General features: G+C 43.9%; 2 protein-coding genes and 1 pseudogene across 5 annotated transcripts; 1 reads left to right on the forward strand and 2 right to left on the reverse strand.

The window, feature by feature from the left end:
• Positions 1-14: 14 nt before the first annotated feature.
• Positions 15-4,463, reverse strand: nansa (N-acetylneuraminic acid synthase a). Its single transcript, XM_083692893.1, has 6 exons — positions 4,246-4,463; positions 2,802-3,017; positions 2,530-2,629; positions 1,795-1,949; positions 898-1,164; positions 15-751 (listed from the first exon to the last, which is right to left on the reverse strand). Exons 1-6 carry the CDS (start codon positions 4,375-4,377, stop codon positions 542-544), a joined length of 1,080 nt encoding a protein of 359 aa, XP_083549019.1. The 5' UTR covers positions 4,378-4,463; the 3' UTR covers positions 15-541.
• Positions 4,464-5,215: 752 nt separating this feature from the next.
• Positions 5,216-7,383, forward strand: LOC310821325 (clathrin light chain A-like; annotated as a pseudogene). Its single transcript, XR_014555120.1, has 4 exons — positions 5,216-5,442; positions 5,955-6,072; positions 6,184-6,295; positions 7,116-7,383. The product of XR_014555120.1 is annotated as a clathrin light chain A-like (transcript).
• A 1,323-nt stretch (positions 7,384-8,706) lies between these two features.
• Positions 8,707-27,900, reverse strand: gne (glucosamine (UDP-N-acetyl)-2-epimerase/N-acetylmannosamine kinase). Of its 3 annotated transcripts, none has more exons than XM_083693317.1 (13): positions 27,781-27,900; positions 21,569-21,780; positions 20,445-20,691; positions 19,763-19,970; positions 18,379-18,531; positions 17,943-18,155; positions 15,633-15,720; positions 14,911-15,121; positions 14,103-14,232; positions 13,508-13,729; positions 12,985-13,167; positions 12,324-12,440; positions 8,707-11,876 (listed from the first exon to the last, which is right to left on the reverse strand). In XM_083693317.1, exons 2-13 carry the CDS (start codon positions 21,760-21,762, stop codon positions 11,641-11,643), a joined length of 2,202 nt encoding a protein of 733 aa, XP_083549443.1. In that variant the 5' UTR covers positions 21,763-21,780; positions 27,781-27,900; the 3' UTR covers positions 8,707-11,640. The 3 variants fall into 3 exon arrangements, with proteins under 3 accessions (XP_083549443.1, XP_083549442.1, XP_083549444.1); XM_083693316.1 differs by lacking the exon at positions 27,781-27,900 and adding an exon at positions 24,913-25,048; XM_083693318.1 differs by lacking the exon at positions 27,781-27,900 and adding an exon at positions 22,618-22,682.
• Between the last annotated feature and the right edge of the window lie 35 nt (positions 27,901-27,935).

The following is a 27,935-nucleotide window of genomic DNA, read 5'->3' on the forward strand; positions in this document are numbered from 1 at the left end:
TGAGTAAACAAATCAACATAGGATTGCAGCTTTAATTCATCTCAATTCCACATGACAGTGAAGTACAGTACAGTCTCTTCCACAGTACATGAGCAATAAACATCCATCTACCATCAGTACCCAATCATGTCAGTCAGCGTTAAAAATACAAAACGTTCACCTTTGGGATAAGGCACTTAAGGTGGAATCCTAAATCGAATCATCTTGCAAATTCAATTGATCAGTGCAAGATTTCCACAAACGCCTGAGTTACGCACGCAGATCTCGAGTTAGGATTCCACTCTTACAGTCTAGTGTGCTGCATTATTTGTTTCTATGCATTTATAAAAAAAAAACAAGAAAAAAAAACAAGAAAAAAACACATGACAGCTGAAATACCACATGTTCCCTCCCTCCCTCCGGTGACATGTTCTGGCCTCTTAATCTTGTAGAATCTTAGTTGCAGAATCACCGTAGTTCCCTTAGCTGACTTTTCCTTGGCTTGTAATCGACGGTCATTGGTTGGCACTGGCACATTGGTACTGCATCGCCCAGGCTGCACTCAGCACTTGGCCTTCTTGCCGTAGCTGTCGACCATCTCCGGAGTGACGCTCTCGTCCTCCCCCACGTCCTCGGTCACAGCCTTGCCCACCAGCTGGAAGATGTCCTGTGGGGGCACGCCCTGCGGCTCGCCCACCTTCACCGTCAGCATCTCCAGACTCAGCACCGTGCCTTTGGAGATGGCGACCTTGGCCACCACCGACTTTCCCAGCTGGAAGAGAGGACAGACACATGAGGATTATTATTATTATTTTTTTAACTTTGCTGTTCCAGCTATCCTGTAAATCATTCCCACTCTCATAGGGGACTCAGTGTAAAGAGAATTAATGTTGTCTCTATAGTCATCCTGTGGCTAACCTTGTCATGGCAGGGTTTCTCACAGGGCAGCATCTGCTTGATCCCCGTCCCTAAAGCCCGCTCCACCAGCCGGACGGCTTTGACCAGCTCTGTCAACTCAGAGGGCTCCAGTGACGCCTCGTGGTCACTGCCCTTCCAGGTCTTGTCCAGGGTCACGTGACGCTCGATGACCTTTGCCCCCAGCGCCACTGCGGCCACAGAGATGTTTATCCCTGACTCGTGGCCAGAATATCCGATTGGAATATCAGGGAATTCCTTTTGGTATTCCTATGCCAGAGAGAAGAAGTGTGACTGGTCAGTCTACTGCCAAACGTAAAGATGGCGTCCTCTGCATATTTTGGCAGTGCAATGCAAACATTTTGTCAGTGAACTATGAAAAATGGTCATTTTAAACTTGACAGACAGGTCAAGGATACATGGCGAAAGTGCATAAAGATGGCATCCTCCACATCACAGTGCAAGGCAAACATGCTGTCATTTCTTGCTCCTGCACACCAGAGTTTGTTTTTTAAAGATAAGAAAAATGATGCACTGACAAAATGTTAATGTTTCACTGCAAGTGTGTGGAGGACGCCATCTTTATGCGCGGTCGCCATTTATCCTTGACCCGTTTGTCAAGTTCAAAGTGACCAATTATCTCTGTTGCAACAATCCATGCACTTATGTCATGAGCAAGTCACTGCTTGCTACCACCAGAGAAGTTTGAAACAAAACAAATAGGAGACTATGCAAACGAACATCAGTAGGAGTTCGGAAAAGTATTCCTTCCTAGTTATCCTAGTTTGCAGGAAGTAATTGCTTGTTGAGTTTCTCGGTTTCAAACCTCTGGCACTAACACACACTGGCCTGCCCTGAGATGCTGTGGTCGTGGAAATGTGGCTCATGAGAAGCACTTACCGTGATGATACGGAGGTTGACGTCTTCAGCCTCCAACGGATAGGCGCTGGTGCACTGGAGAATACAGAAGTTCTGATTGTGCTCCTTCACCGTCTTATAGACCCGACGCATCGTTTCCATCGACTGCATACCACTGGATACCACCATGGGCCGCCCTAAGAGACCGGGGGAGGGGAGGATTTTTTTCCTAACCTTGCAACTTTTCCATGACCTTGTTTGAAAACGTTAGAAAGATCAAGGTGAGGAGGTTCAGCAGTTAAAGGAATCTGACCATCCTCGTTCTCGATGTCACTTAACCATGAAGCAACATTTCAGGGGTTAACAAATACAAAACGCACTCGACAAACTCAATAATAGCAAATATTTGAAAGTTTCAAACGATATAATTATAAGAACAAAGCATGAGGGAGCATAACTTTCCTTCACGCTTCCACAAAAGATGTACATGTAAAAGGTAGCAGAAAGGTTTCCTTCATAACTTGTCAAATTTGAATGCTCTGTATCATGGCTGCCTATCATGAAACCTCCAGGGTCACCAAAGACAAACAAACGTTTGATAGAGTTAAAAGTCTTGGTTGCATTTGGATTCTCTATCATTTCAGCAAATCAGGAGTTATTTAAGATCTCAAGAAAGTATGACACATTTTTAAATACACATTCTACGTATACTATACCAACTTCTACAATGGGGAAGATTCCCTTTTTTTCTGACAACAGTTGAATTGACTAACTGACCTTTTTTCGCAGTCTTTTCAAGATAGGGAAAGTTGTTGGTATCTCCTGAGCCAACTTTGAAGAAGGGCACATTGAGGTCATTTAGGAACTCCACAGCCATCTAACAAGGATGCAAATTAAAAACACATTTGTACTACCCACATTTCTACATTATTAAGCGAACATAATAATGATCTAAAATGTGCAAAATCATGCATCTTGAAGCCAGGAATATTCACACACTTAATCTCATAAACATGTCCTAATCATTTATGAATTAAATCACTCCTTACCTCATCCATTCCGGAAGCGGTGAAGAAAATTCCAACCTCCTTGGCATATTTCTGCAGCTCCTTGTACTGCTCATGACTGAACTCCAGGTGGCGCTTATGCTCTCCATATGTTTTCCCCCAGGACTGCTTTGACGTGTATGGGCGCTCCAGGGCACGTTTGTTGAACTTGTGCTCAAGTTCGCTTTTCTGAAATTTAGCACAGTCTGCCCCGCAGTCCTGTAAATTGATGTCAATATGAGTATGGTGAAATAGACAGCTAGACCTATTAGAACCTTTCTAAGGGGTTGGGTTAAAAGTCAGACATGCAAATTGATAACCTTGCTGAAGTTTTATTATCACGGTTTTTTTTATTTTTTATTACTAGACCATTTATTTTTTTATCACATTGCGTCTTCTAATAATTTCCGTCTTTGGGACGGTAAAGGAGTGGCCAGTCACATTGACGGAATGGAATGGAAAGTTCCAGTTAGCAACATTGTTAAACACTTACAAACCAACGTTTCCCATTCATCAATTCTTATTATTTTCCTTTACCATATGGAGCTTCGTGTAATGCATTGTAATGAAGCAGATTGGATTGTAACAAACAAATTCCCTTAAATAATAGACAATACTTGCAATACAGAAAAGAAGGCTTTTAAAAACGTGCGTATAGTATGTATTCCCCTCTCTTGTCTGAACTTATGATGGCATTACAGTGGGTGGAGCACTCGACCCCTGGACCCCTGAGCATCTCAATCATGCCCCAATATGTTTTTTGATGTTGCAAGGAAATAATACAATGTGTCTACCAGTCCAGATCAAATTGTCCCATTATATCAAGTAAGATACATTTAAGTTGTGTAAGAAGTCATCCTGCATAAAGTAGCATATTCATTCATAGATAGTCATTTGCATATCCATCTCACTTATTATTAATGTATAAATATAAGTTCCAGCATTGCGTAAAACCTGACATTTTGTGTTGATGAACATTCCTATTCTGAAATAGGACAGCTGATTCGTCTTCGTCCCATCAGTGTCATTTTGGTGGCCGTCTTGGTAAATGCATTGCCATTGACCTGTGCTTTACCCCTGCAACATTTACCCCCACATTCCGATATGAAAATTGTCTATCGAAGCAATCGTACGGTCTATAATAATATAATGAAATCAAGTGCATTGTGCTGATGTGGTATCAGCTGTATCATCTTCTCCGTCGCCTCCTAACTCCCTCTCATGCACGGAACGATTTCGTTCCAGCGACAAGTCATGCTCCCACCAAGGAGGCGTAGACCGGCGCCACGCAGGCTAACGAATGCACAGAACAGCCATGCAGACGAGTTGTAATACTCAAAATACAATTCAGCATTTCATGATAAAATACATTTCAAAGGCGGAGCACTAGTTCCCTAGCCAAGCTAGCTAGAGAACTATGCCAACTAATTCATTTGGCAACTGTTACCTTGGCCATCTTGATCATTTTCTTGGCGATTTCGATATCCCCCTGGTGGTTTTGTCCAATTTCGGCAATGATAAAACAGGGATGAGAACCCCCAATCATTCTGCCAGGACAAAGTTCGAATTTTAAAGGCATTTTCAAAATGTGATGAATGAGGTTAGTGTAATATCTGAGGTTGGCAAAGCCGCTAGCTACTGATGGTCTCCCGCTGACTTGACTGACACACAGAGAACAAAGTTTATACTTCCGGCTAGATGTGACCTTCAAAATAAAAGCCCTCTTCTGAACAAATTTAAATGTAAATAAAACGGATATTATACGATATAACGGACTTGCTTCAGCACTAATTGCTCATACGTATTAGTGGGCTTGCCCAAGCAAGGTATTTGATTGGTTGTCGTGTAGTTGACATGTCGCGAGGCGTCACTCATTTCAAACGCGTTCCCACCCCTTTAACGATTTCTGCAAAGGTTTCTGAACTCGGAAAGCCTGGTCTCAACTAGGTTACCATGGGTAATTGCAAGTCGAACCCGTCGCAGACCTAAAGTCAACCGAATTCAAGTGTCCCTATGCATGGCAGTTTAGGCGAACCGCTCTGAGTTCACACACATTGGCTGAAAGGGAACAAGCGTGACAAATTGATCAGCAAGAGAACTGCACCATCTCAGGTTAAACTCATCACGTGGGCGTGAGGGTCGACCTTTTCTTGGCACGCTGTGAATCACGTTCACGTATATCAGATTAATTCATTTGGTCAGTCCAGTTTGAGGATATTCCTTGACTGGTTGGTGCACAGCAAGGTCCATCACAATTTATCTTTTCTGATTGGTCCTGCCCACGTTTCCCCTTGCATCTTTTTTTCACTCTCTCGTCCTTCCCCATCTCTTGTCTTGAGTTGATCGGTTTGGTCGACCCTGTTTCTCCTCAAGTACTGCAACGTTATCGATAGCTAGCTTCAAATAATTAGGTAGATATGGACGATTTTGACATGCTCAGAGCGCCACAGCCTGCTACCGGGAATGGGACCGAGGAAGACCCTGCTGCCGCATTCTTGGCCCAGCAAGAAAGCGAGATCGCGGGGATCGAGAACGACGAAGGATTCAGCATCCTCGACAGCGGAGAGGTTCCTTCCTCGCTAAGCAATAATCTGACAGGTGACATGGACATCAACGGTGGTCTACTAGCAGGTAAACTGGCTAGGTAGTAAGCTAATCTGTTCTTGCACAAAAATGTGCAGACTGGCAAAGGTATATTGACTGTGCTAGCTAAAAGTTTATGATGATTTCGAAAATGAATTAGCTTGTGATAGCTCCTCATGCTTTTGAGACCATTCTACTACGCATGAGTGTCTTATATCCCATTTACTTCATTGGTGGTGTGTTGCAGTGGTTTGTGATGGTTGATCAATTGATGATTTGCTCTTACAGATGCAGTTGATGGTGCTGTTAATGGAGAACGTCATTAGGTAACATCTAATGCTTTTTGTGTCTGTCTCACAACAAAGTTAATAGTAGCCCATACAACATCAGGCATAGTGGTCATTTTGAACCCCTCCACACAATCTCTGGGCGTTTCCAACAGCTTTGTAAAATAATCTCTTACACTGAACACAAATGATTACTGTCGGAACACATCTGAGTACTCCACCATGTAGTGTTTATTTTCTACTTTCTGACTAAAGTTTTTGGGTGTGATTCAACCATGTTTCTCAGGAGACCAACAGCCCGTCTGACGCGTATGCAGCCATCTCCAGCGCTGACCGTCTGCAAGCGGAGCCAGAGAGCCTGCGCAAGTGGAGGGAGGAGCAGAGGGAGAGACTGGAGGTCTTGGGTAAGCAAAGAGGCCTCTAGGAAATCCAACAAAACAATACGTTAATTTTAACGCAGGAGGTTCCGAGCTTCCGACATGTCATGAGAATGCGCTTTTTTGTTTTTTTGCTAGATGCTAACTCACGAAAGCAGGAGTCAGAGTGGAAGGAGAAGGCCAAGGTGGAGCTGGACGAGTGGCACACTCGGCAGGACGAGCAGCTGGAGAAGACTAAAGTCAACAACAGGTAAAAACGTCCCCAGGTTTAGCCAGGAGGAGTCCCACTGGATGTCAAGGCAACAGCGTATCACCTCACCTCTGTTGTACAGGCTGGAATAAGGCTAGGCGATGTGGTCAAAAACCTCATGTCACCATATTTGGACTGATTAACAAATCTATGAAAGCCACAGGTGTCAAACTCATTCCATGGAGGGCCGAGTGTACAGGTTTTTGCTCTTCCCATCTACTTGATTGATTAATTAAGGTCACTAATTAGTATGGAACTCCCCTAACCTGGTTGACAAGGTCTTAATTGAAAGGAAAAACCAAAAGCCTGCTGACACTCAGCCCTCCATGAAATTAGTTTGACACCTGTGAATTGTAAGCCCTAAGATGAAACCCTCTGTAGAAATCAGTTTGCTGGACAGTCATGCTGAATTACAAATTGACCCCTAGCCCCAACCCCCCCCGAGGCACTCCTGTAGATCTGAAAGGGTTGGATAGGTCGAACCTAAGAGTAATTTTTACAAAATTGCTCACACTTGCCCCAATCATTTCAGAATTGACAGGAGCACTTGGGGGTAATTCAGGATTTTAAAATGTTTGTTGGACTGAAATTTTTTTCTATTTCCTAGTCCACCCATCTAGGTGTAAGTAGTATGCTGAAAAATTCCACCAATCAGAGGACATGGTGGAGCTATGTTGCTTATACCGATCAAAAAAAGCGATTAGATCTCCACAAGTTCTTAGAGGCTAGTGTTCCACTTGGGATTGGGCGTGAGTGAGGCTCTCTGGGCTTGCCTAGGGCCTTCCCCCACTAAAGCTGTTCTCTCCCATGTGCTTAACAGAGCGGCCGAGGAGGCCATGGTGTCGGACATGGACGAGAACAACCCAGGAACAGAGTGGGAGCGGGTGGCCCGCCTTTGCGACTTCAACCCAAGTCCAGCAAGCAGGCCAAAGATGTGTCGCGCATGCGTTCTGTCCTCATCTCCCTCAAGCAGGCTCCCCTGGTCCGCTAAGAAAACAAACCAACCCTCATCTCTCTACCTTTATCCCAATTCTTACCCCCATGGGCCCAGAACCACACTACAACCGCTCATTGGGCAATATCATTCCCATTATCCTCTATACAGATTGTTTCTATTCGTTTTAGGAGATCGAGTGTCGTTGAAATGGCTTGCCAGAGCTTGTGACCATGCCTGTTTTGGCGTCACTTATCCCAGTTTTTAAAGTATCCACGTACTCCATCATCTGAGACTTTCATCGGCCCAAGAAATATCCAAAAGGCTGCTTAATATCCATACAAATTGACTTTATACCAGTCAGTATCTGAAGTCACAGTGGAAAACTCCAAACATGGCATTCCGCATCGCAATTGCATTTCTGCTCCTTTGTTTACAATTATGCCATTTAGCTAATCACCCTCTGGTTTACCTGCACTATGCGGATATGTGGACTGCCATGTTTGGGGTTTTCTAGCATAGCATGTGTCTGTTAAGGCCCAGAGTGACATGTGCTCACCTGAGTCTTCCAACCTCTGATCTCCGCCCTGTAGCCTTGGCCCTCTCCAACAAACAGTCCAACAATCCTTGTTGGTCTCCAGGCCAAACAAGAGAAACCATCTAAGAGACTTGGTCAAGAAATGGTAGAGACCACACAGGGCCACACCCCTTTCTTTTATATCCTTCAGACAGGAAGTACACCTGACAGTGAGGGAAGTCTGCACAACACTGCCTCCTGAGGTTAGGAGGTCTGTTGTCAGTTATGTAGTGTAGTAAATGCGATCTGATCTACCTAGACCAAGGGTCGTCACGAGGTTAGACCCATCGCTGTTGTATTACCTTGGTTTCCCAGATTGTGTTGTAGCTCACCCCACACTAAATCTGAATACTCATTCTGGAGTCATTTCCATATTACACACATTAGAACACTAGAGACCCTGAGGTAAACATGTTTCAATAAATCTACGATAGTCCCTTAAAATAGGAAAAAAAGACTTGACAGGCATGATTTGGGTAAGTTTAAAGGCAAAGATTTTTTATTTTAGGGGTACATGTGATTTGGTGGCACACCATCACTTAAAGCACACAGGAAATATGACTAAGATAAAGACAATAGGCACTGCATTAAGAGTAAGGAATCATGGTTCTGGAGAGCAGGTTTATTTGAGGTCATGGTCAGTTTTACAGCATCAGGTGATTGAAGGTCTGGGCCTCGATCAGTGCATGATGATGATGATGATAATAATAATACATAGAATTTACAATTTATATAGCACTTTCTTAATACCCAAAACCACGCTGGCAGATGATCCAAAGGATATTGATTAAACGTAACTAACGTGATACCATAAATATATTAACACATTTTAAAAAGGCATATGTATGATACACTGGAAAAGTAAATGATTGGATAAAATCAATAAATACTCATTCAAAATGCATTGTAACAGTTTATTTTCTTTAAACAATTAATTTCATGAATTTACTGGAAATGATAATATAGCCAATTGTACCCCTTATGAATCACAAGGACCATCATTGCTCACCCCATGACAAGAAGCTATGCATGTTGTTTTTTTTTTACAATCGGTGATGAATGTCCTGCTTTGTGAGGGGTTCTAACTGCCGGTTGAAACTTGCCATTTCAGATTCAGGAGTCATATGAACTACCTCTTTGAAGATGTTTCCTTCTTTCCTTCCTTGAAGAAATCACTGATGTAAAATAACTTGGTTGCTTTCAGCAATGCAGTGACGAGACATCCTACTACATTAGATCAGTGGTAAGGAGGAAGGATGGAAGGAAGGATGCATCTGTAAAGTATTCAAACAAGGCCTGTATATACAGTATATGGTGCCTGTTCTATTGTCTGTGGTCTGGACGGGTAGCCAGGCAACCTGTTCAATGCATTCATTTGAAAAAGGTTGAGCAATATATATCATATGATATAACATACAACAGTCCAGTGTTTCCCCTAGGATTTTCTTCAGGCAGGACACCAGGTGTCCTCAGTAGCTTGGTGGCGTGCGTTTGTCTGATATTGGTTAACATCTACAGCAGTATCTTATAAGGTTCTTTGAGGGGGTTCACGTCAATGTCCTGCAATCTCGAGCCTTGAATCATATAAGGGAGCCAAAGTTAATATACATTACTGCCAGAGAGACAGGGGAAACCACGACAGGAGGTCCATATAAGAACATGTTCCTCTTTGAGCTGTTGTTCTGTGAGTCTTCAGACAGTCACATGTTTGACTGTATGCAATGAAACATTTCCACCACTTCTCAGGCAGCTCTGTCGCGTGTATTGTTGCCCATGAGAGCTTCGGGAGAGACAATGCATAATGACTACGACAAACGCTATGATATATTTTAAAGAACTCTTTAAACACTGGGTTGGTCCCCATTGAAATAATGATGATATTCTAACAATTTCCTTTTGTCATATTGCTGTTCTTCATGATATGATCTGCTACAACTCTCCCCCTCTGTCCTCACCTGCTCGCTCTCATTAACCCGTGACGCCCTCCTCTGATTTAGTCTCGTCATTGCGCATGGCATGTCAATTTCTTTCTTTTTTTTTGGATGGGTTCATGAAAGCTCTTATTTAAATCATGTGAAATAGGTTCAACGTGAACTTGCAGTGGTCAAGCCGAAAATTCATGACGCGCTCTGCATGTTGTGAGCACATTGTGTCCATGTAGCCTACCGCTGAACCGCGAGAATCAACTGAGAAGAAACCGCCCATTCAATGGCAGGGGAAACACTGCAACACTCACAAGTGGTCAGATGGTCACAAAGCTCAATATAGATTCATCTTTAACAACAGATAATCTAACGTCTTTTGAAAGCACTTCCAAATCAGCTGGATATATGATTTGATGAAAAAAAAATAAAGAAAAGCAAAAGTTACAACAAAAAAAAAGAAGTCAGAAAAAAATGTTTACACCTTGGTAAACCAAGTACATACACTGTAATCAATGTGTCATTTATCAACATGCTGCTTTCTATAGTGTGGCATGGCAAATAATGTTGCGTACATTTATACTTTTGGACATTAGAATAAAAACAAAACATTTTAAGATTAAAATATGGCAATACAAGCATCTCTTTAAACATCTCATTGATCATTTGGTCACATGTAAAGTCTTTGCTTTTATGGAGTACAGACAGAACCCTAACAAACCCAACCAGACAAAATGGCGAAGCGGCGTGATCTGTGATAAGAATACAAATATTATTACTCTATTTGGTAATGCTTTACAGTCCTATAACTAATAGTATTTGGTCTGACGTTTTGTAAAAAGTAAACACTTATGGTAATGATTACTTATTTAACATTGATAACTCCAAGGTAATAATTGCTACTTTCTGCTAAAATTGTTTTTACAATTAATCCTACCATGATGTAATTACTAAGTAATGATTATGTAATTACACTGTTACAATGTAGTTTTACATGTTAAAACAAATGTAGGTAGTAGGTACATGGTATTTTTACTTGCTGGTAAATAAAGCATTACTGACCATTTTTCACTCCCAAAAAAAAAGCTGCTGTCTATGTAAATGAAGACTGAAATAATCTGCTTAACCCTATTTCTCCGTCACGTATCCATGGAAACAGAACATTTATTTGTGTGCGTGAGAAGGGAGCAAATGCCAATGAGCAAATTCATGGATTTTACAACTACAGCAACAAAAGTCGTTTTTGGCATTTGACGAAGGTAGTTTATCATTATCTATGATAGTCAAAGGCCTATTGTTTACACCGTGACGTAATAGTGAAATAGGGTTATTGTCACATAAGGACAGAGCAGCAACAGCAATGACCTTCTGTCGAGCTGCAGATAGAATCCCACATCAAGGAGCCCAGAGAATCTACCAGTATATCAGTGAAAGTACCTGATATTAACCCAGAGAGTGTCAAGCTTCCTATGGAGACCGCTAAAATGGTTGCTTTCATGTTTCAAAATTTGTTTCAAAATTTAACTGAAATCTCAGATAAACATCCAACTGCCTCAACGTCAGTCCAGTCTAACAGTTGAGAGCCATTGCTCTCGCAGACCTAACAGACGCCGTCTGGTTGAGTTGAAAAGCGCTGGTTGGGTTCAGAACCACTACTACGGCAGAACCGAGAGTGAATTCAGACAGAGCTGAGCCGGCACAAAGTTGACTGTTGTTGTACGGTCGCTTCTGTGAGTAGTAATAGTTCGAACAGTTGGGTCTCTTGTCGGACGCCGTTTTCGCTGACTTGCGCCGGTCGCTCCCGACCGGCTGTCGTGCCAGAAGCTATGTGGGGATATGTTCCAAGCCAAGATGACGGGCTCTGGGGCAGTCGTTACCAGTAAGTCCTGGCTCAGCTGTGTCTGAATACCCTTTAGTAGAGGCGTCTTGTCGTGTAGTCCAGTACCATGCTGGCCGCGCCAAGGAGGGCTGGCTCCTCCAGGTCAGAGGTCATGACCTGGATGCTCTGGGCAGAGGTGAGGGCGCGCTGGCTGATGACCTGCTGGACGGGATCTTGGTAGTGGGAGGCCAGGACCCCCGACAGGATGACCAGAGAGGGGTTGACCATGTGGAGGATGTTGACGATGCCAACACCGAGGGCCATGCCGGCTGAGGAGGGAGGGAGGGAGGAGAGTGGTTAATGAAATCTGTATTGAGAAATGTAGGAGATATTCTCTCTACTCGAACAACCTGATAATTGAAGGTGAACAGCTGATATACAGTTGCGTACTGTTCTTTTAACTGAGGCCTTGGGTTAGGCTCTCAACATGGAAAACATAAGGCAAAAATCATAAAAAATGATTAGCGACAAACGCAGGTTGGCGTTTCATAGCTGCCAAAGGTACTAGGCCACAGTGGTAACCAACAGGATGTGCAGGCCTTTGATTTTAGCCCAGTTGTAACAACTAATTCCATTAAGTTCTCGACTCAACCGACTATTAAACAGTTCAAAACTGATCTAGTATTGTGCTAAAACAAGAGAGAGTACAGCCTACTGAGGGGATTTCCAGGACCAGGGTTGCCAGCTACAGGTCAGCATAGTAAGTGTGGACCCACCTGTTCTGAGCACGGCGTCTGCTTTCGAGTTGCCCATCCGGGCTGCGTTGATCAGGTGGATGGCACTGACCGGCTCCATGTTCTTCAGCTCCACCCCTTCAACATTAAGCAGGTCCTCTGGAGACCACACACACACACATCAGATTCCCTAACGCACAAACGTGAACATACACACACAGACCATATCCCCCCCCCCCCCCACACACACACACACACTTCTAATGCTGAAGAAATGTGCAAGGAACAGAACAGTCGGGGTATAGACAGAACAGCACAGAATTCTGGTTACATTGTCTTAGGGCTTTCCACTAGCCATTGGGTCTGTGTGTCCCCTTCCTCGAAGAGTAGGACTAGGCTGTAAACATGACTGTAGCACTATGTGACTATGTGATTGTCCACTCAGGCATATCAGCCGTAACATAGACCCGAGACAATCCAACAGGACACCACCAGACCCTACCGACAACTGGTCCCGGGTCGGGCCTTCGGTATTACATTTGGGTGTACCGTGACATGACGGCCCCTTAAGGGACCCTCCGAGACTTGACCTGAGCACCTGCTAACGTGACGCATCTGCAAACAGAGGCCTGTGTCTCTGTAATTCCCTCCACCGACTTGTAATTCCACATGTGGGCATGGGCGTTAGGAGAAGTGCTCTGACCGTCGTGAAGCCGCTTGGCCTCTCTCTGCAGGGCCATGCCGGAGGCGTAGGCCTCAATGCAGCCGCGGCTGCCGCACATGCATTCCGGCCCGTCCAGGGACACCATGATGTGGCCCAGCTCCGCGGCGCAGAAGGTGCTGCCATGGATCAGCTCGTTGTGCTGGACGATGCCTCCGCCAATGCCTGCTCACACAACAGATGGGAACATGGCGCGTTGTGTCAATACAGCTGCCATGTGGAAATACCCAATAGGGTGACGTGAGTGAACTGGATTGGAACTTGAGCGGCATTGTGACACGCACACCCTAGCCTACATCCTGTTCCTCCGGTCACCTATAAAACAGCCGTTAGACGAGGACAGCATTGTGACACCTGAGCCTACATCCTGTTCAACTGGTCACATATAAAAGATGCCTGGTGAATGTCTAATCAGGTACGATGCGTCAGGTGTTCCATTCATTAACCAAAAAAATAGCCTGACAGAGTGATTGTTGACACATCATTGCTGTCCTAATAAAACTACCTGTTCCAGTGATGATGGTGACAAAGTTTTCCACTCCCTTCCCGTGGCCAAACTTCTTCTCGGCGAGAGCGGCACAGTTGCCATCATTGTCCACCCACACGGGGAGGTGGAGCACGTCGGAGATGGGGGTCCTGATGTCGATGGAGCTCCACTCCTGGATAAGCTTGGTCGAGTGGAGGACAACGCCCTCCTGGGGGTTCACACGGCCCCCTGTCGACACACCTGGGGGGGTGAAGGGGCAGAGACGAGATTGTCAAACTAGGGCAGTGTGTGTCCAGTGTATGCAGACTGTGTCTCTGGGCACATTATGGGGTCGAGTTAAGCTTTAAAGGTGAAATAGAAAAAAGGACAACAACGAAATAGGGATACTGAAATTGGGTGCTACTTTTAACAAATGAAGGCTTAATGAAGCTTTCATACATGGTTTAAGGCAAATACATATTTCACAAATCATTCATAGGGTGTTACGAAGTGGGACCACACTGGCTTGTGCTTTTTTGTTTGACAGTATCTAGAATCCCAACAGATGCTATTTTTCAAAGCAATTCTAAAGAAAAAGGGACTATCTATCTATAAGACAAAGAAAGCAACATACCAACTCCAAGAATTCGACAGTTGAGGTGCACAGCATCAATAACAGCCTCTGCACACATCTTGAGGATAAGCTCGATTCTCTCCTCGTAGGTTTTGGGGTTCGCCTGTGTGTACTTCTTCACTATCTTACCCTATAATGTTAAACAAATGTAGGTCTACGTCACAATTCGATTACCATTTCCTCAATTAAAAGGTTCTCATGTCGATTACGGATTCTCAATTAATTATTGAATAACAACAAATTAAAAAAGACTTAACCAATTCATAACCAATTACTGCAGCAAACGTCCATTAAACGTGTCCTTAATCTAAAAGTTCATGCAGAGTTCCACAATTAGGCATTTCATGTGAATCATAAAAGAATAATGTTTTTCATCGTTACGTTTCATGCAGATCGTTCACATCAACACATTGAGCTCCGGCGCCCCCATGAGGACACATGTAAACTGGTACATCCACGATTTGATTGTCACATGACAGGAACAATTTGATAAATTGATTGGTTGATGAGTCTGTTTTTGTCTCACGTGAATTACAGACAATCAGTGTCTTAGAATGTTGTCCTGACAATAACTCACATCAGAAGTCCGGCTACTCTTTGGGTTTACCACCTAAAGCAGCACAATGTAGTCAAATTGGGGTTTTGGGACAGATGGCATTCCAGTAAAATACATTTTCTTCATGTAATTTATTGACAGCTCAATCTCTAATCTTGAAGTCCTTAATGTATGGTGAGGGCATCTCGTTGTTAAAAATTCAACAAACTACATTTTGATGACACGCTTCGGAGGCCGAAACGACCCTCCTACCTTCATACAAACGATGGCCACGCGCAGGTTGGTGCCTCCCAGGTCCACGGCCAAGGCGCTCTGGGTCTCCAGGATGTGGTCGATGTCCTGGGAGATGCACTCCTTTACCGGCGGGAAGCAGAAGCTCTTCTGCAGCGGCTCGTCTAAGTCGATGGCCTGCAGGAACTTCAGGATGCGCGGGACGGCGTTCCCGTCGCCGTAGATCTTGGAGCTAAGAGGCGACACCGGACAACATGCAGAGGTGTTTAAATCACTGCTCTGAGGCCACCACACACGACCTTTGTTTCTGAAGGTCAAGCATGTCGTTTTGCACATTGCTGCCCTTTCTGGCTGCACTGAAAATATATATATTTTTTACATACGCCACATTTCTAATAGCGGCAATTGTGTGAATATCCTTGTACACAAACAAAATGTAAAATACGTACGTAAAGGTAAGTGTTTGATCATAACACCAGATTTTAGAAAGCGTTTTGTTTGTATTAAAACAGTGCTCTTCATAGAACGTTCTTCATTATGTGATCTCATTCCTTGATGGCTACCGATTTATCATGGCCATTTAGCACGATTTTAAAGCTCAAATCTACATTCTGAACCAATTTTATTTACTAAAAGGTCTTCAAAACATAACCCTAACCCTACCTGCAAATGTGTCAAGGCCAAGAAATCCTGAGAGCCAATGTTGGAATGTCTCTCAAGCAAAAACAAATGCAATTACTAACCAAGGGTACCGCTTCCCGAACTGCAACTCCAATGCGTGGTAGATTTTATTTTGAGTGTCTGCATCTCTGACATGAAGAACATTTTCCCCTGAAAAGAGAAAACCAAGCTGATCATCACCGTCACCATGTACAGTGCCTTGCAAAAGTAATCAACCCTGTAAAATAATCACATTTTGTTGCCTGAAATTGAAATACATCAATGTTTTTTTAAGTTTTGTTTTATTTTTTTTAAGTTGATTAATTTTTCAAGCATAGTGGTAGCAGCATTATGTTATGGGTGTGATTGTAATCAGCAAGAACGGGGAGTTTGTCAGGATCAAGACAAAACCTGAGAAATCGGCAATTTTTGCGTCGTGACATCCTGATCAACACAGTGTGTAATAGATTCCCTCTTCAAACTAGGGACGGGGGAAGAGCCGGCCGATGCCTAACCACATAAAAGGCGACTGACATATAAACTCTTCAAAATTAGATTTATTTTAAATCAACAGAACAGCAGCCAGGTTTCCACCGTGTGCCGGTGTGTGCCGGGGCTAATCGGTGGCCAGCCAGTGTTCAAAGCCCGGTGCTTCAAGCCTAGTGAATAAAGCCTGTTATAACTCATTTAGTGCAGAGGGTGGATAAAGTCACCCAAATTGTCGACTTTCTAGAGTGCCACGGGTGACTTTATTCACCAGAAATGCATAAATTACGATGCTTCATTTTGTCGCCAATCAAAGTATTGCTGCTTGGTAAATACCACATAGAACACATGGCACTCTAGGTGGTGAGTGTTCTGGAATTCTTTGGCAGTTAAAGTCCACAGCTGGGGGCCACTCCTTCACAGGAACCCTGCAAAGGTTTATTAAAACTTCAAGCAACCCCACTAATTATCTAATTAACTGACTTGACTGAGTTCAAGTGGACCTCAACCCTCGCAGGGGTAGGCTACGGCTACAGGAGGTGACTTTAAGCCACAATGATAGTCTATTTTAACAACAGTAAATAAGATTATACAAGTAAATGATTCCTTAAAACACAGACGTCGTTACTGTCCTTTATTTTCTTACAGGACTAATGCCAGTTTAGAGTGAGAGAACGCCACAGGTGTGACATGCATACAGACCTTCTGGACAAACTGGCTTGACTAAGAAACGTGTTCTCACAATTAATTATTGACTAAAAGGGTTGGCATATAGTGAACCCAGACGATAAGATAATTCCAAACTCTTATCTCTCTGGAAAGTTTCCAGGATGTGCTCAGATTAGTTATCACAAGTGTCATAAGGGATATGGAGCGGGAAGTCCAAATCAAACTCCTTACAACATTCAAACAAAACCTGACCGATGTCACCATCGTTACCTGCGTACGCTTGTTTCATAAACAAGGACGCTTGAGACAATAAATCGAGCATACCAGTTTGTCCTGAAGGTCTGTATGCATTGTTCCATCATAGCTGTGGTGTGGCAGTAAACTGATCTGTTCTCTCACTCTGAGGTGGCTGTAGTCCTATTGAATGTTATTCAGGTGTACCTTGGCAACTGTTTGTCAGACCAGTCTGGACGCATTTTATTTTTTATTTTTTTCCCCAAACATTGTACAATTACGAAACAGGTACTTTAGATCATGAGAATGTAAAAGCAGATCGACTGTGTTCACTGTATGTCAATCCTTCCATTCAAAGGATATCATTTGAAGTTGTTAGATATCATAGAAGAATAGGCCGTCATCGTGGCTCATACGCAGGCCTACCCCTACGAGGGTTGAGGGTCAATCCCACTTGAACTCAGTCAAGTCATTTCTAACTGTAACTCAACTTATGAAATGCATTCTTTCTGCAATGGAAAATAGTTTCCAGATTCCACATTCATGTTAACCCAACATCCACTCGTAAAATGATGTGTATGTTATTGTTGTGGTTGTGTGTTCAGCCCTCTTGATGTTTTATATGCTATATGTATATAGCGATATGTCGTGAGTTAGAAGCCTATGAGGTAAACAATAAAACATGAATTTAAATATGTTGTTTTTTTAGGGCATTTCTGCTTTATTGGGATAGAGACAGTAGAGATTGACAGGAAGGATGGGAGAGAGAGGATAGGTCGAGGGTCGGAATCGACCAAGGAACCTTGCGATTACGCGGTGCTACGCCACTAAGCGCCCCAATAAAACATGAATTTGTGGATTTAAAAAAAAAAAAAAAACGATTTTAAAATGTTCTCTATGTAGTTAGCTGCGTTTTCCCCCCTACTAAAAAGTGTTGTTATTACACCGTGACGTAATGGTGAAACAGGGTTGTTAGACCACCAGATGACGGAAGACAACCATACCTGTCTCTCTGCCCGTCTGTCTGGTTCCCAGGTTGATGACGGGGGTCCCGAAGGCTCCAGCCTCGCGGACGCCACAGCTGCTGTTGCCAATCATGCAGCCCGCATGGCTCACCAGCTGGATGAACTGCTCAAAGGGCACGTGCTTCACTGCCCGGAAGTTGGGGTGCTGCTCCACACCCATCTTCCTCATCACACGCACCATCTCCTTACTTCCTGTTGTCATGTTGTCAAGACAACAAGGGCAGAGGAGTAAAGCCTGATTTATGGTTCGTGCGAAAAAAAATTAAAAACACAGCTATGGCTGGGCTGAAGCCTGATGCTTTCAGATGATCTTGAGATATGAGCAAAGAGAGGATAGACATGACACACAGAGAGAGAGAGGGCAGAAAGAAAGAGAGAAATCAAGAGCACATGCTTAAGGAAGTTAATAACTGACCTGCATCAATGTTAGGGAAGAGAATGAGTGTTTTCTTGTTGAAGGTTATGATGGCGTCCAGCATCAGCTCATAGATCTTGATGGAGTTCTTTATGTCGGTGGTGACCGGGTGCTGCAGGGCCACGATGTAGTCATGCTCCTTGACATTGTCCCCTAGTGATGACACGAACACATTCTCAGCATTCTAAAGTTGCTGAAGTCATTTCTGCTCAGGAGGTAAGGGTGCCCAACGGGTCAAACAAAGAAAAACACTTGGCAGAATTTGGCCAGAATTGTTTGCCTCTGCCTCTCCGGTGCCCCTGCAGACTACGCAGCCTGGATGTGGGAGTGTTTTCCCTTCCCAAAGGTCAGCCCAATAATTAGTAATGAGCCACAACATAGAATATGGGGGAGGACAATCTGGGTTAGGGCACACCACTGACATCACTGGCTTCACTGTATATTCACTGGATATGGGTTAGGGCACACCACTGACATCACTGGCTTCACTGTATACTTCCATGGTGACAGTGGGACAAACTGTTGCAAACTAACCAAGGCATGGCAACCGTGTCTCTCTGTATCCGAGTCTGATGCACAGGTCTGTCTAAATGCTCCATCAAACAAGATATAAGAAACTGCTGAGTTGGATCCTCGGGACGACTCTACCCTTAACCCTAACCTTAACCCGACCTTAACCGTTTTAAATCTCCACTTCAATGGAGTTACGTCAGAGTCGGGCCGTCCCAAGGATCCCACTTAGAATCTACCGTCCAGAAACCCAGATAGCCCTCGCCCCCCTCTCTCTCCATTGTCTTCCACTTTTTTATCTGCGTTTGTCAGGTTTCACAAAGTCAACCAACCCAAGTCGACAACAAAGCCTTGTGTTCTAAATGCTACATCCAACATGATATTATCGAAACCAAACCCCCTGTGTCCTTGTAACTGTGTCATACTCCATTCAGCATATTTACAATCTCACCGGTCTCCAATTACATCCTTGCAGTTTAAGCAGGTGAAAGCCTGCGTGTGTGTTAAATTTACTGTAATTCACTGTTTGCATGTTTACTGGGTTAGAGCCCAGCATGAGACAACTACACTGATCAAATTGTAAAGTCAAATTCAACCTTGAAAAGCTTTTTGATGGCTACTGAAACAGATTCAAGAGAGAGTATGAGTCTTATGTTATTATACACACACACGCACGCACACCCACACGCACCACAGACGCACACGCGCGCACACACACACACACACACACCACACAGACGCACGCGCGCGCACACACACACACACACACCCACACCACACAGACGCACACACACACACACACACACCCCCACGCACACACACACACACGCACACGCACACACACGCACACGCGCGCGCGCACACACACACACACCGAGCCAGTTCTTTATGATGTCCATGTAGTCGTCTCGGTGATGGGCGGCGAGCAGCTTGTCGTAGGAAGGGCAGCCGGCCAGCAGGATGCGGGCGTGGTCCTCGCACATGGCGATGAGGTGCTGCTCGGCGCTGCGGGTGCAGCAGGCGTGGTAGTGCGCTAGCTTGGAGATGGCGTGCCGGATAGAGTCGTCAATGGTGCCGCTCACCTGCAAGGCGACAGAGACGGGTCAGACAGAACGCCTTGGTCGGAAGACTAACGAAGTCCTTCCCCTTGAGATAGTATCTGACCTTTGAAGGTTGCATTGCTGGAAGGCAAGCAAGGGGTTTCAACACATGGCTTAGACTAGTCATATCAGATCGCTACGACAACAATGAAGACTGTTAAAGGTGACATTTCACTCCCAGTCCCAATTTGTATTAAGCCGTCTAGATCGGTCGTCACATCCGTCTAAATCGGCCGTCACGTCCGTCTAAATCGGCCGTCACGTCCGTCTAAATCGGTCGTCACGTCCGTCTAAATCGGTCGTCACGTCCGTCTAAATCGGCCGTCACGTCCGTCTAAATCGGCCGTCACGTCCGTCTAAATCGGCCGTCACGTCCGTCTAAATCGGCCGTCACGTCCGTCTAAATCGGTCGTCACGTCCGTCTAAATCGGTCGTCACATCCTCCCCGCTGCTCACCTCCCCGCCCTCCAGGTGCAGGATGCGGATGTTCATGAGCGCCGCGGCTGTTGCTAGGGCCAGGGCATCAAAGCGGTCGCCATGGACGATCAGGACATCTGGCCGTAGCCGGTGCAGGACGTCTGGGAGCTTGACCAGGGCCAGACCCACCGACTCCACCATGGCGGCCTCGTCCTCGCCACGCACGATGGTGTGCAGCTTGGAGCCGATGTCAAAGTCGTCCTGCTCGATCATCCGGAACGTGTTGCTAGGGGGACACGGCCGGTACCAAAAGATTACTTGATGCACTTTTCTTTCAGGGGGCAAAATGGAGGATTAATTAGATTCATGTCAGGATCAACAACTTATTTAGACTGACTCCTTCCTGAGGGAAACTAGCTAAGGAAACTGGATCCTTTTAAATCTCCTCTTCAATGGAGTTACGTCAGAGTCGGGCCGTCCCAAGGATCCCACATAGAATCTATCCCTTTCCACACCTATACTTCTTGTCTGATTCAGTTCCATTGTGTTCACTTTTTTGTTTTTTATCTGCATCTGTTCATTCGAGTTGGTCAGGTTTCACAAATTCCAAGCCAACCACAGAATGTTGCAAAACCCTGTGCTGATGCATGGTTATTGGACCGTAATGTGAAAGGCCTCTATCGCATCACTTGCTTGTCACAATCGTAACATTTTCACTGTTGTTTCCGTATTCTACCGACAAAGAACATTTGAGGACAAGTGCCAACAGTTGACGGACAGCATTGAATGAAACTCATGCAATTGCCTTCTCCAAAACCAGCACATTTACAGTAAATCCAAGGCCATGAAAAAACATATTTGTTGCATGCAGTCCTAAGAGTCATTCACGTTGCACTGATTCCTCAAATGGTCTTTGTTGGAACAAAAAAAATTGTTAATAAAAAGAAAAAAAAAAGAAAAAAAGAAAGATAGATGATAGATAGATGATTCACTTAGTTAAACAAATGTATTTGTCGTCAGTCGCTTTGGATAAAGGCGTCTGCTAAATGCCATAAATGTAAATGTAATGAACAGTGAGCCCATATTCACAACTACCCAAGACAGTCTAGGTTTAAGGATCTAAGAGCTGTTTCAGGACAAGACCCCCTGCTGTCTTCGCTCACCCATAATCATCGATGAGATGGGAGCCGAGGACCACCACCTCCAGCTCAAAGGCGTCCGGGTTGGCCTTGATGCCAAACATGATGGGTGCCAGTTTGGAGTAGTCGGCACGGTTACACGTGGCCACACAAACCCTCAGCTTCCTCTTGGACTTGTTCTCCTCCATGGTCTCAGTCTTCTCTCTGGTCCTTTGCATTGTCTGATAATACAGCTCCTAGGGGGGAGGAGATAGATAGATAGATAGATGGATAGATGGATAGATAGATAGATAGATAGATAGAAAGAAAGAAAGAAAGTGGGGAAGAGAGAGAGAGAGAGGGGTTCATATAAATCCTCTGGTAGTCACTGAACCTCTACTGAAACTGTGATTAGCCTGGGTCCACCCTGAATTACTGTTTGTTAGCATTACTGTTAGTATGGTAGCAAAGTTGTTCAAAGGGCAGAATTGTTCTGTCAGTTAATTTTGGATATCTGCCTGATGTGGCTGCAATGCTATTCAGTTTTAGGAAACCACACTAGAAAAAAACTAACAACAAAAAAAACAGTTCAAACCCCACAAAAATAACTTTTTGGATGGCGCTCGCTTGCTCTGAGAACTTTGAAACTAAAAAAAGAAATTAGAGTTAAAAAGGTGCCAAACTCTTTCGATATATAGGATTTGTATTCACTGGAATAGTAAAAACGAATAGGCCTAACTAAAGTGTTATATCATCTAATACAATGCATCAGCCAATAGCTTCATTTTGAGCCAAAAAATGTAAGGTAAAAAATGACTTTGTCTCACAATCTATAACTATTGGTTTATGGTAAGAAAATGCTATCAGTTAGCGGTTGGGGACAGTGGCTATACAAACAGAAGCAAAGGGGCGATCGAAGCCTGCCATTGTCAAACGACTGCTACCATCTTTCAAATATGTGATTCTGTGCTTTGAATGAACCAGGCCTATCCCTTCAACTCTCTGTTGCTGTATAAATAAACTTGTTCCCAGGCTTTGTGCCCACCCCTGGAATAAGGATGACTGAAACCTGACCATGGTGGAAGTGAACCTACGTAGAAAAGTCATGACTTTATTCCAGTGAGTCATACGACTGCGGGGTGTGGCTCAGAATGAAGAGTGTCTGGTGCGCAAGCACCGGTGGGAGGTGTTGTGGGACATTGTGTTGTGGGAGGTGTTGTGCAGATTGTCTGGGGCAGATTAAGTCGATTAAGCCAATGTCTATGCGATCCTTCCGGTCCTTGTGTTGTAAACAAACAAAACAGACAAAAAAAAACCTAAAAAAGACCAAGGTACAATAAGTGAATGTAGCCAATTCATTTTCAGTAATTATGTTACCGATTTGATTTGGACATTCTGTTGCAGCAAACAACCTAAACTTAAAATCTCTGTACAAGACAATACTCACATGAATGTTCCTGTTATGCAGGCGCTGTTGCATGAAAAGACACAACAAAAGAGTAAAAGGAAACTAATCACAAAATATTTTAGAACAAACAATCCAGTTCAGATACTTCTGCAGGCCTCTGACTGATACGGCATGCAAGGGCGGGCAGTCTGAGCCAATTCTCTCAAAGATCACTGTGCTGCTAGGACAACCAATCACGGCCATGCATGACGACGTTGCATGCCTGTGGCGCTACCTCAGAGGAGAATGGTGTGACCTAAACTTTGATTCAGCGTTCACTGAATCATAGAGACGCAGTTCTGTGTCTGTCTGCATGCTGTTTTAGTATGCAAAATGTTTTGGGGTTTTTCAGCATTCGCTAGGTCTATGGCTCAGAATGACATGTCCACTGAAATAGTGTTTCCTGTAAAACCACCACAGAACACTTTTTTAATCCCTGCTACATTGTTAACTACAAACAAAGCAAAGACATTCCTAGGTTTCCACTTGTTTGATTGTTATATTGCAGTAATACGCTCTGGCAACAACAATGGTGTTCTACTGCCCAGGATCTACACATTGTGCCAAAAACCACATGTAAAACTTAGACCAGGCTAATATTGACAGAAACTTAGGCAAACAGACCGGAGATGCACAGGGAATAGACTAGAGAGGTGTAGGTGTAGTTTGGGATGAAATGGTGCCAAAGATTGTCCGGGAGCTGTTAATCCAAAGATGATATGTCATTTGATAATTCAATTTCAAGACAACATTTCTGAAGAGCAGCACTAATTTCTTGTATAGGTTGATCAACCAAACGGTTTTGCCTAACTTTCTTTTCAGGGTAGGACACCCATCTCTACAAGATAAAAAGGTTAGGCCCTATAGCCTACTCCAGCGATACTCGATCCTGGTCCTGGAGAGCCGCAGAACTGCAAGCTCTTGTCCCAGCTCAGCACTGACTGATTCAGCTAATCAAGTTTTTGAAGATCAGTTGACTAATTCATTTAAGTTTGATAGCACGAGGCTGGGAAAAAAACCTGGACCCACTGTAGCTCTCCAGGACCAGGATTGAGTATCCTTGGCCTACTCCATCTCTGAAATTGTGGCACCATCACTGCATCCAGATGATTACCAAATAGATAGGCCTACCTCGCTAAACTAACCCTTGTTCCAACAAACCAGGGGGACACCAAGGCATGGTGTTGGAGCTGCTCTGTCAGACCAGTTTTAAAGTACATGTAAACACCTAGGCCTAGAAGTGTAGAGGCTACAACAGTGGCAGGTCTCAAGCTTTCTGATAAGATCAGAACTACACATTGTGAAATGTACACCACCAACAGTGCCTAGCATGTCTGAAACAATGTTCTCTTTCTGGCAGAGCTGGGAAAGTCAAGCTGCGATGATGTTGACTGGATGTCATTCAATAGCATGATGTTCAAAGGGCATCATTGCACTGCTCACAGGCCAGATTCACACGTTTCTATATCACTTCTCAAAAAAAGAATAAAGGCATTTGAATTAATCTCACAATTAATCAGAAAAGACATTTAGGGTAACGTTTCTATGGAAACACATTTGATCACAGACCCATCATTTGGCCTAGATGCAGTAATGGGCCATGTTGACGGCAACATGAAATTCAAATTGTCCCGTATTTGGTTTGTTGAATAGCCTGAGAACATAATGCAAAGCTATTTAGCTAGGCCCTATCATATGCAAAAATAACCATGCTTTCCTTTGAGAGGCCAAATCTCTCACAAAGCTAGCCATGCTAACCTAGCTAATGCTGGTTCTTTAACCCTGAAGCCCTCTGGCATCCAGAAACCATAGCCTTGGTTTTAAATGAAGCATCACAAGACTAAAGGCTGCAGTCTTCTCTGTGCAATGGGGGGAGGGAGCATGTGAGGGGCTGAGACGGAGAAGGGGGAGAAAAAAAAGGAGGAAAAGCCAGCTGACTCACATGAGGGTTTCTGCCTATACGCCCTGGATGCATCTCTGTGAATTCCCTCTCTCCTCCTCCGTTTCTGTCCTCCCCAATTCAGGCTTGCAAAGCATTAAAGACATCCACTGTTAGAACCACCTGGTTCTTGCCGACAAAGCACCCTTCCGAGAGAGAGAGAGAGAGACGAGGGGGGAGGGCCCTGCCACCCTCTTTTGCATGTGAGCTCCTCATTGGCTGATGAGGGAGAGCGGAGGCTCACAGCTTCAGCCTCAGTATTCCTCTCACAGACAAGGTACTTACTATCTCGCTGTGCTGTAAAGGACGGAAGATAAAAAAAACTAAATAACGATAAGACAAATAAATAATAAATCAATCAAATAACATACCCTGACCGTATAATCCTAGCCTTGATCCAAACAGTGCAAATATTCACCAAAGAGATAGCCTGCCCAACATGTTTTTTGCGGTGGGAATCAGCAGATCTGGTCACACAGACCTTGTCCAACTCAGACAAAGTTGGCTCAGCCCCTTTTATTTCTGGTACCAAAGTGCATGTCGGTCCTCTCTGTGACTTATAAACTCTATTTCAAACCTGTATTAGAACCGATTGGTTCAAATTGCACTCCCGGGTTAATGAGTCCTTATCTTTATAGGACTTCAGCCTCCTCTCTTCTTTACATTTCAACAGTGACATCCATGCAAGGGGAGTGTCATTTATAATCTGTTCACACACAGACGCTCTACTTAATCTGCCACTGAAGAGTGACATCAAAAAGGTCATGGTAGGTGAATACAAAAACATAGCCAATGCCTCCCACACTCTCTCTTCCTCTCTCTCTCTCTCACACACACACACACACACACACACACACACACACACACACACACACACACACACACACCCCTTCCTACAGTACAGCTCTGGGTGGGTACATAATCTGGAAGCCACATGGAACACTTTATCCTTTTATGATCCAAGCTAACTTCCTGGGTAGTCGGGTTACGTCAGTCAACATAGGCTCATAACATTTAGTTTTTTTAGATCAGTGGTTAGCCTACTTCAACAGTTGCTAGGACAAGATGAAGAAAAGAAAAAGGGGAGAGGAAAGCATGTTCAATCCCAGTCAGGCTGCACAAACTGTCACCAGTCCCAAATCAGTGAGGTAGCCCTATGCTTGTGTGTGTGCAGAGTTGCTTCTGTCACATATTTACTTGATCTGGTCTACAGCTAGCTTATGGAATACATTATTATATATTTTTTTTGAATAAATAGTTTAAACCAACACCCAAACAGCTGCTCAGTCAAACTCCTTGTGTTGCTTTTGAAGTTGAACTCCATGCCCCTCCACAAACTATGCCTTCTGCATGGTGTCATTTCATTGGCCTGAACCTGAAAGTTCACTGATATTTGCATAATTCATCATGATTCATGACAAGTCAGGGTTGATACTGGGCAGAGGAGGAAGCTGCCACGTATGAACTTGGGACCTTTGTTTATGTTGTTAATATTTGGATTCAAGGTGTGGTATTGTGCAATTTAACAACATGGACTTCGGACTATTCTCTTCTTTACATTTCAACAGTGACATCCGTGCAATTTAATTGTATCTGTTTACACAGACATGCTCTCTCGACTTAGTCTGTCACTAAAGTGTGATAACAAAAAGGTCATTGTATGTGAATACGAAAACCAATCACATTAACCTGTAAAATATGACGCCGTAAGAACAAAACGGGTTGCAGAAAACTAGTACAATTGCGCCATCCACAGGTAGCAACAACAAAAAAATACATTTTAGGAAGAAAATTATTTCATGCTTTCAATATGGAAGAACATGTTTTCAAACAAGAAACAAGCTAACTTAAGAACCCTTGAGTGAACAACACGCATGATTTGCCCATGACAAGAGTGGGGTATACACAAAATGATGCAGCGTTGCACACACCATACCGGTATTATCACACACAAATGCAGAGAATGCAAGCCAGTGCACGGATCATGATATCAATGTTGGCCGAGAATGTCAATTATCACAACATTTCTAGCAACCACCTATTCATTAAATACCGACAAATGACGATGTGGCCCGGGTAGCTAGCAGTTGTGTATGCATTGAGGCACTATTAGTAATAGTAATAGTATTATTGGATCATCGATGAGCGAGATGTCATTGATCTCATAACCTAGTATACAGCCAACTAGTGCTAGCTAGACATTTTCGCACAAATCATCTTTGTGTTTTATTGAAATTGGTTAAAAAGCTATAACCAGAACTACTTGCTACTACTACAGTTAGCTGGCTAAACGCTGTCAAACTTTCAGCTAGCTGCGTGCGTTAGCTAAGCTAGCCTTCCATTTGATCACAACCGTTATCGAGCTAATCCATTAACTTAGCGTTAGTAATTCATATTTTACTAGTGGCAATTTACAATCATTCGACTCCAAGTAGTTGGAGACATTTACCTAGCTACACACATACAACGGCGTTGTCTTTCTTTGTAAATGGAACCTACCATGGTACGGATTCACAAGATTTAGCTAGCTAGCTAAAAATGCGTCAGTCTAATTGCTGGAAGGAATATTCCAGGTCCATTGAACAGTACCAACACTTATATGAAGCTTCCGTGTCCATCGCTATCAATATGACTAATGTACAGGCGTTTGTGATCATAAATGAGTTAATGAAGCTACATTTGCTAACCCGATACGACGTTGTATTTGTTACTCAGACGCTTCATGGACGCCTTCGTTTCAGGAATTAGTCCTGCCCGATAAAACTTTAGATGACTAACGAGATCAGTTCAACTTTTCAGCAATCAAGCTTGTGAACTTACATTGTTCACTGACTAGTCAACTCAAGCGTATAAACTTAAAACAGCATTTACTTGAATTATCCGCCAGGTCCTCTTCTCATCATGCAGTGTAACGGTTCCTAGCAAACCATCACCAACCAGTCAGAAGTCCCCTGGGGTGTCGACCTGCGTGGGTTAAGTCTTTAGCTCTAGTTGGCTCATTCCTTTTCGTTTTATATTGGATATTA

The sequence above is a fragment of the Argentina silus genome (genome assembly GCF_951799395.1).
Source record: "Argentina silus genome assembly, chromosome: 21".
Lineage (NCBI taxonomy): Eukaryota > Metazoa > Chordata > Actinopteri > Argentiniformes > Argentinidae > Argentina > Argentina silus.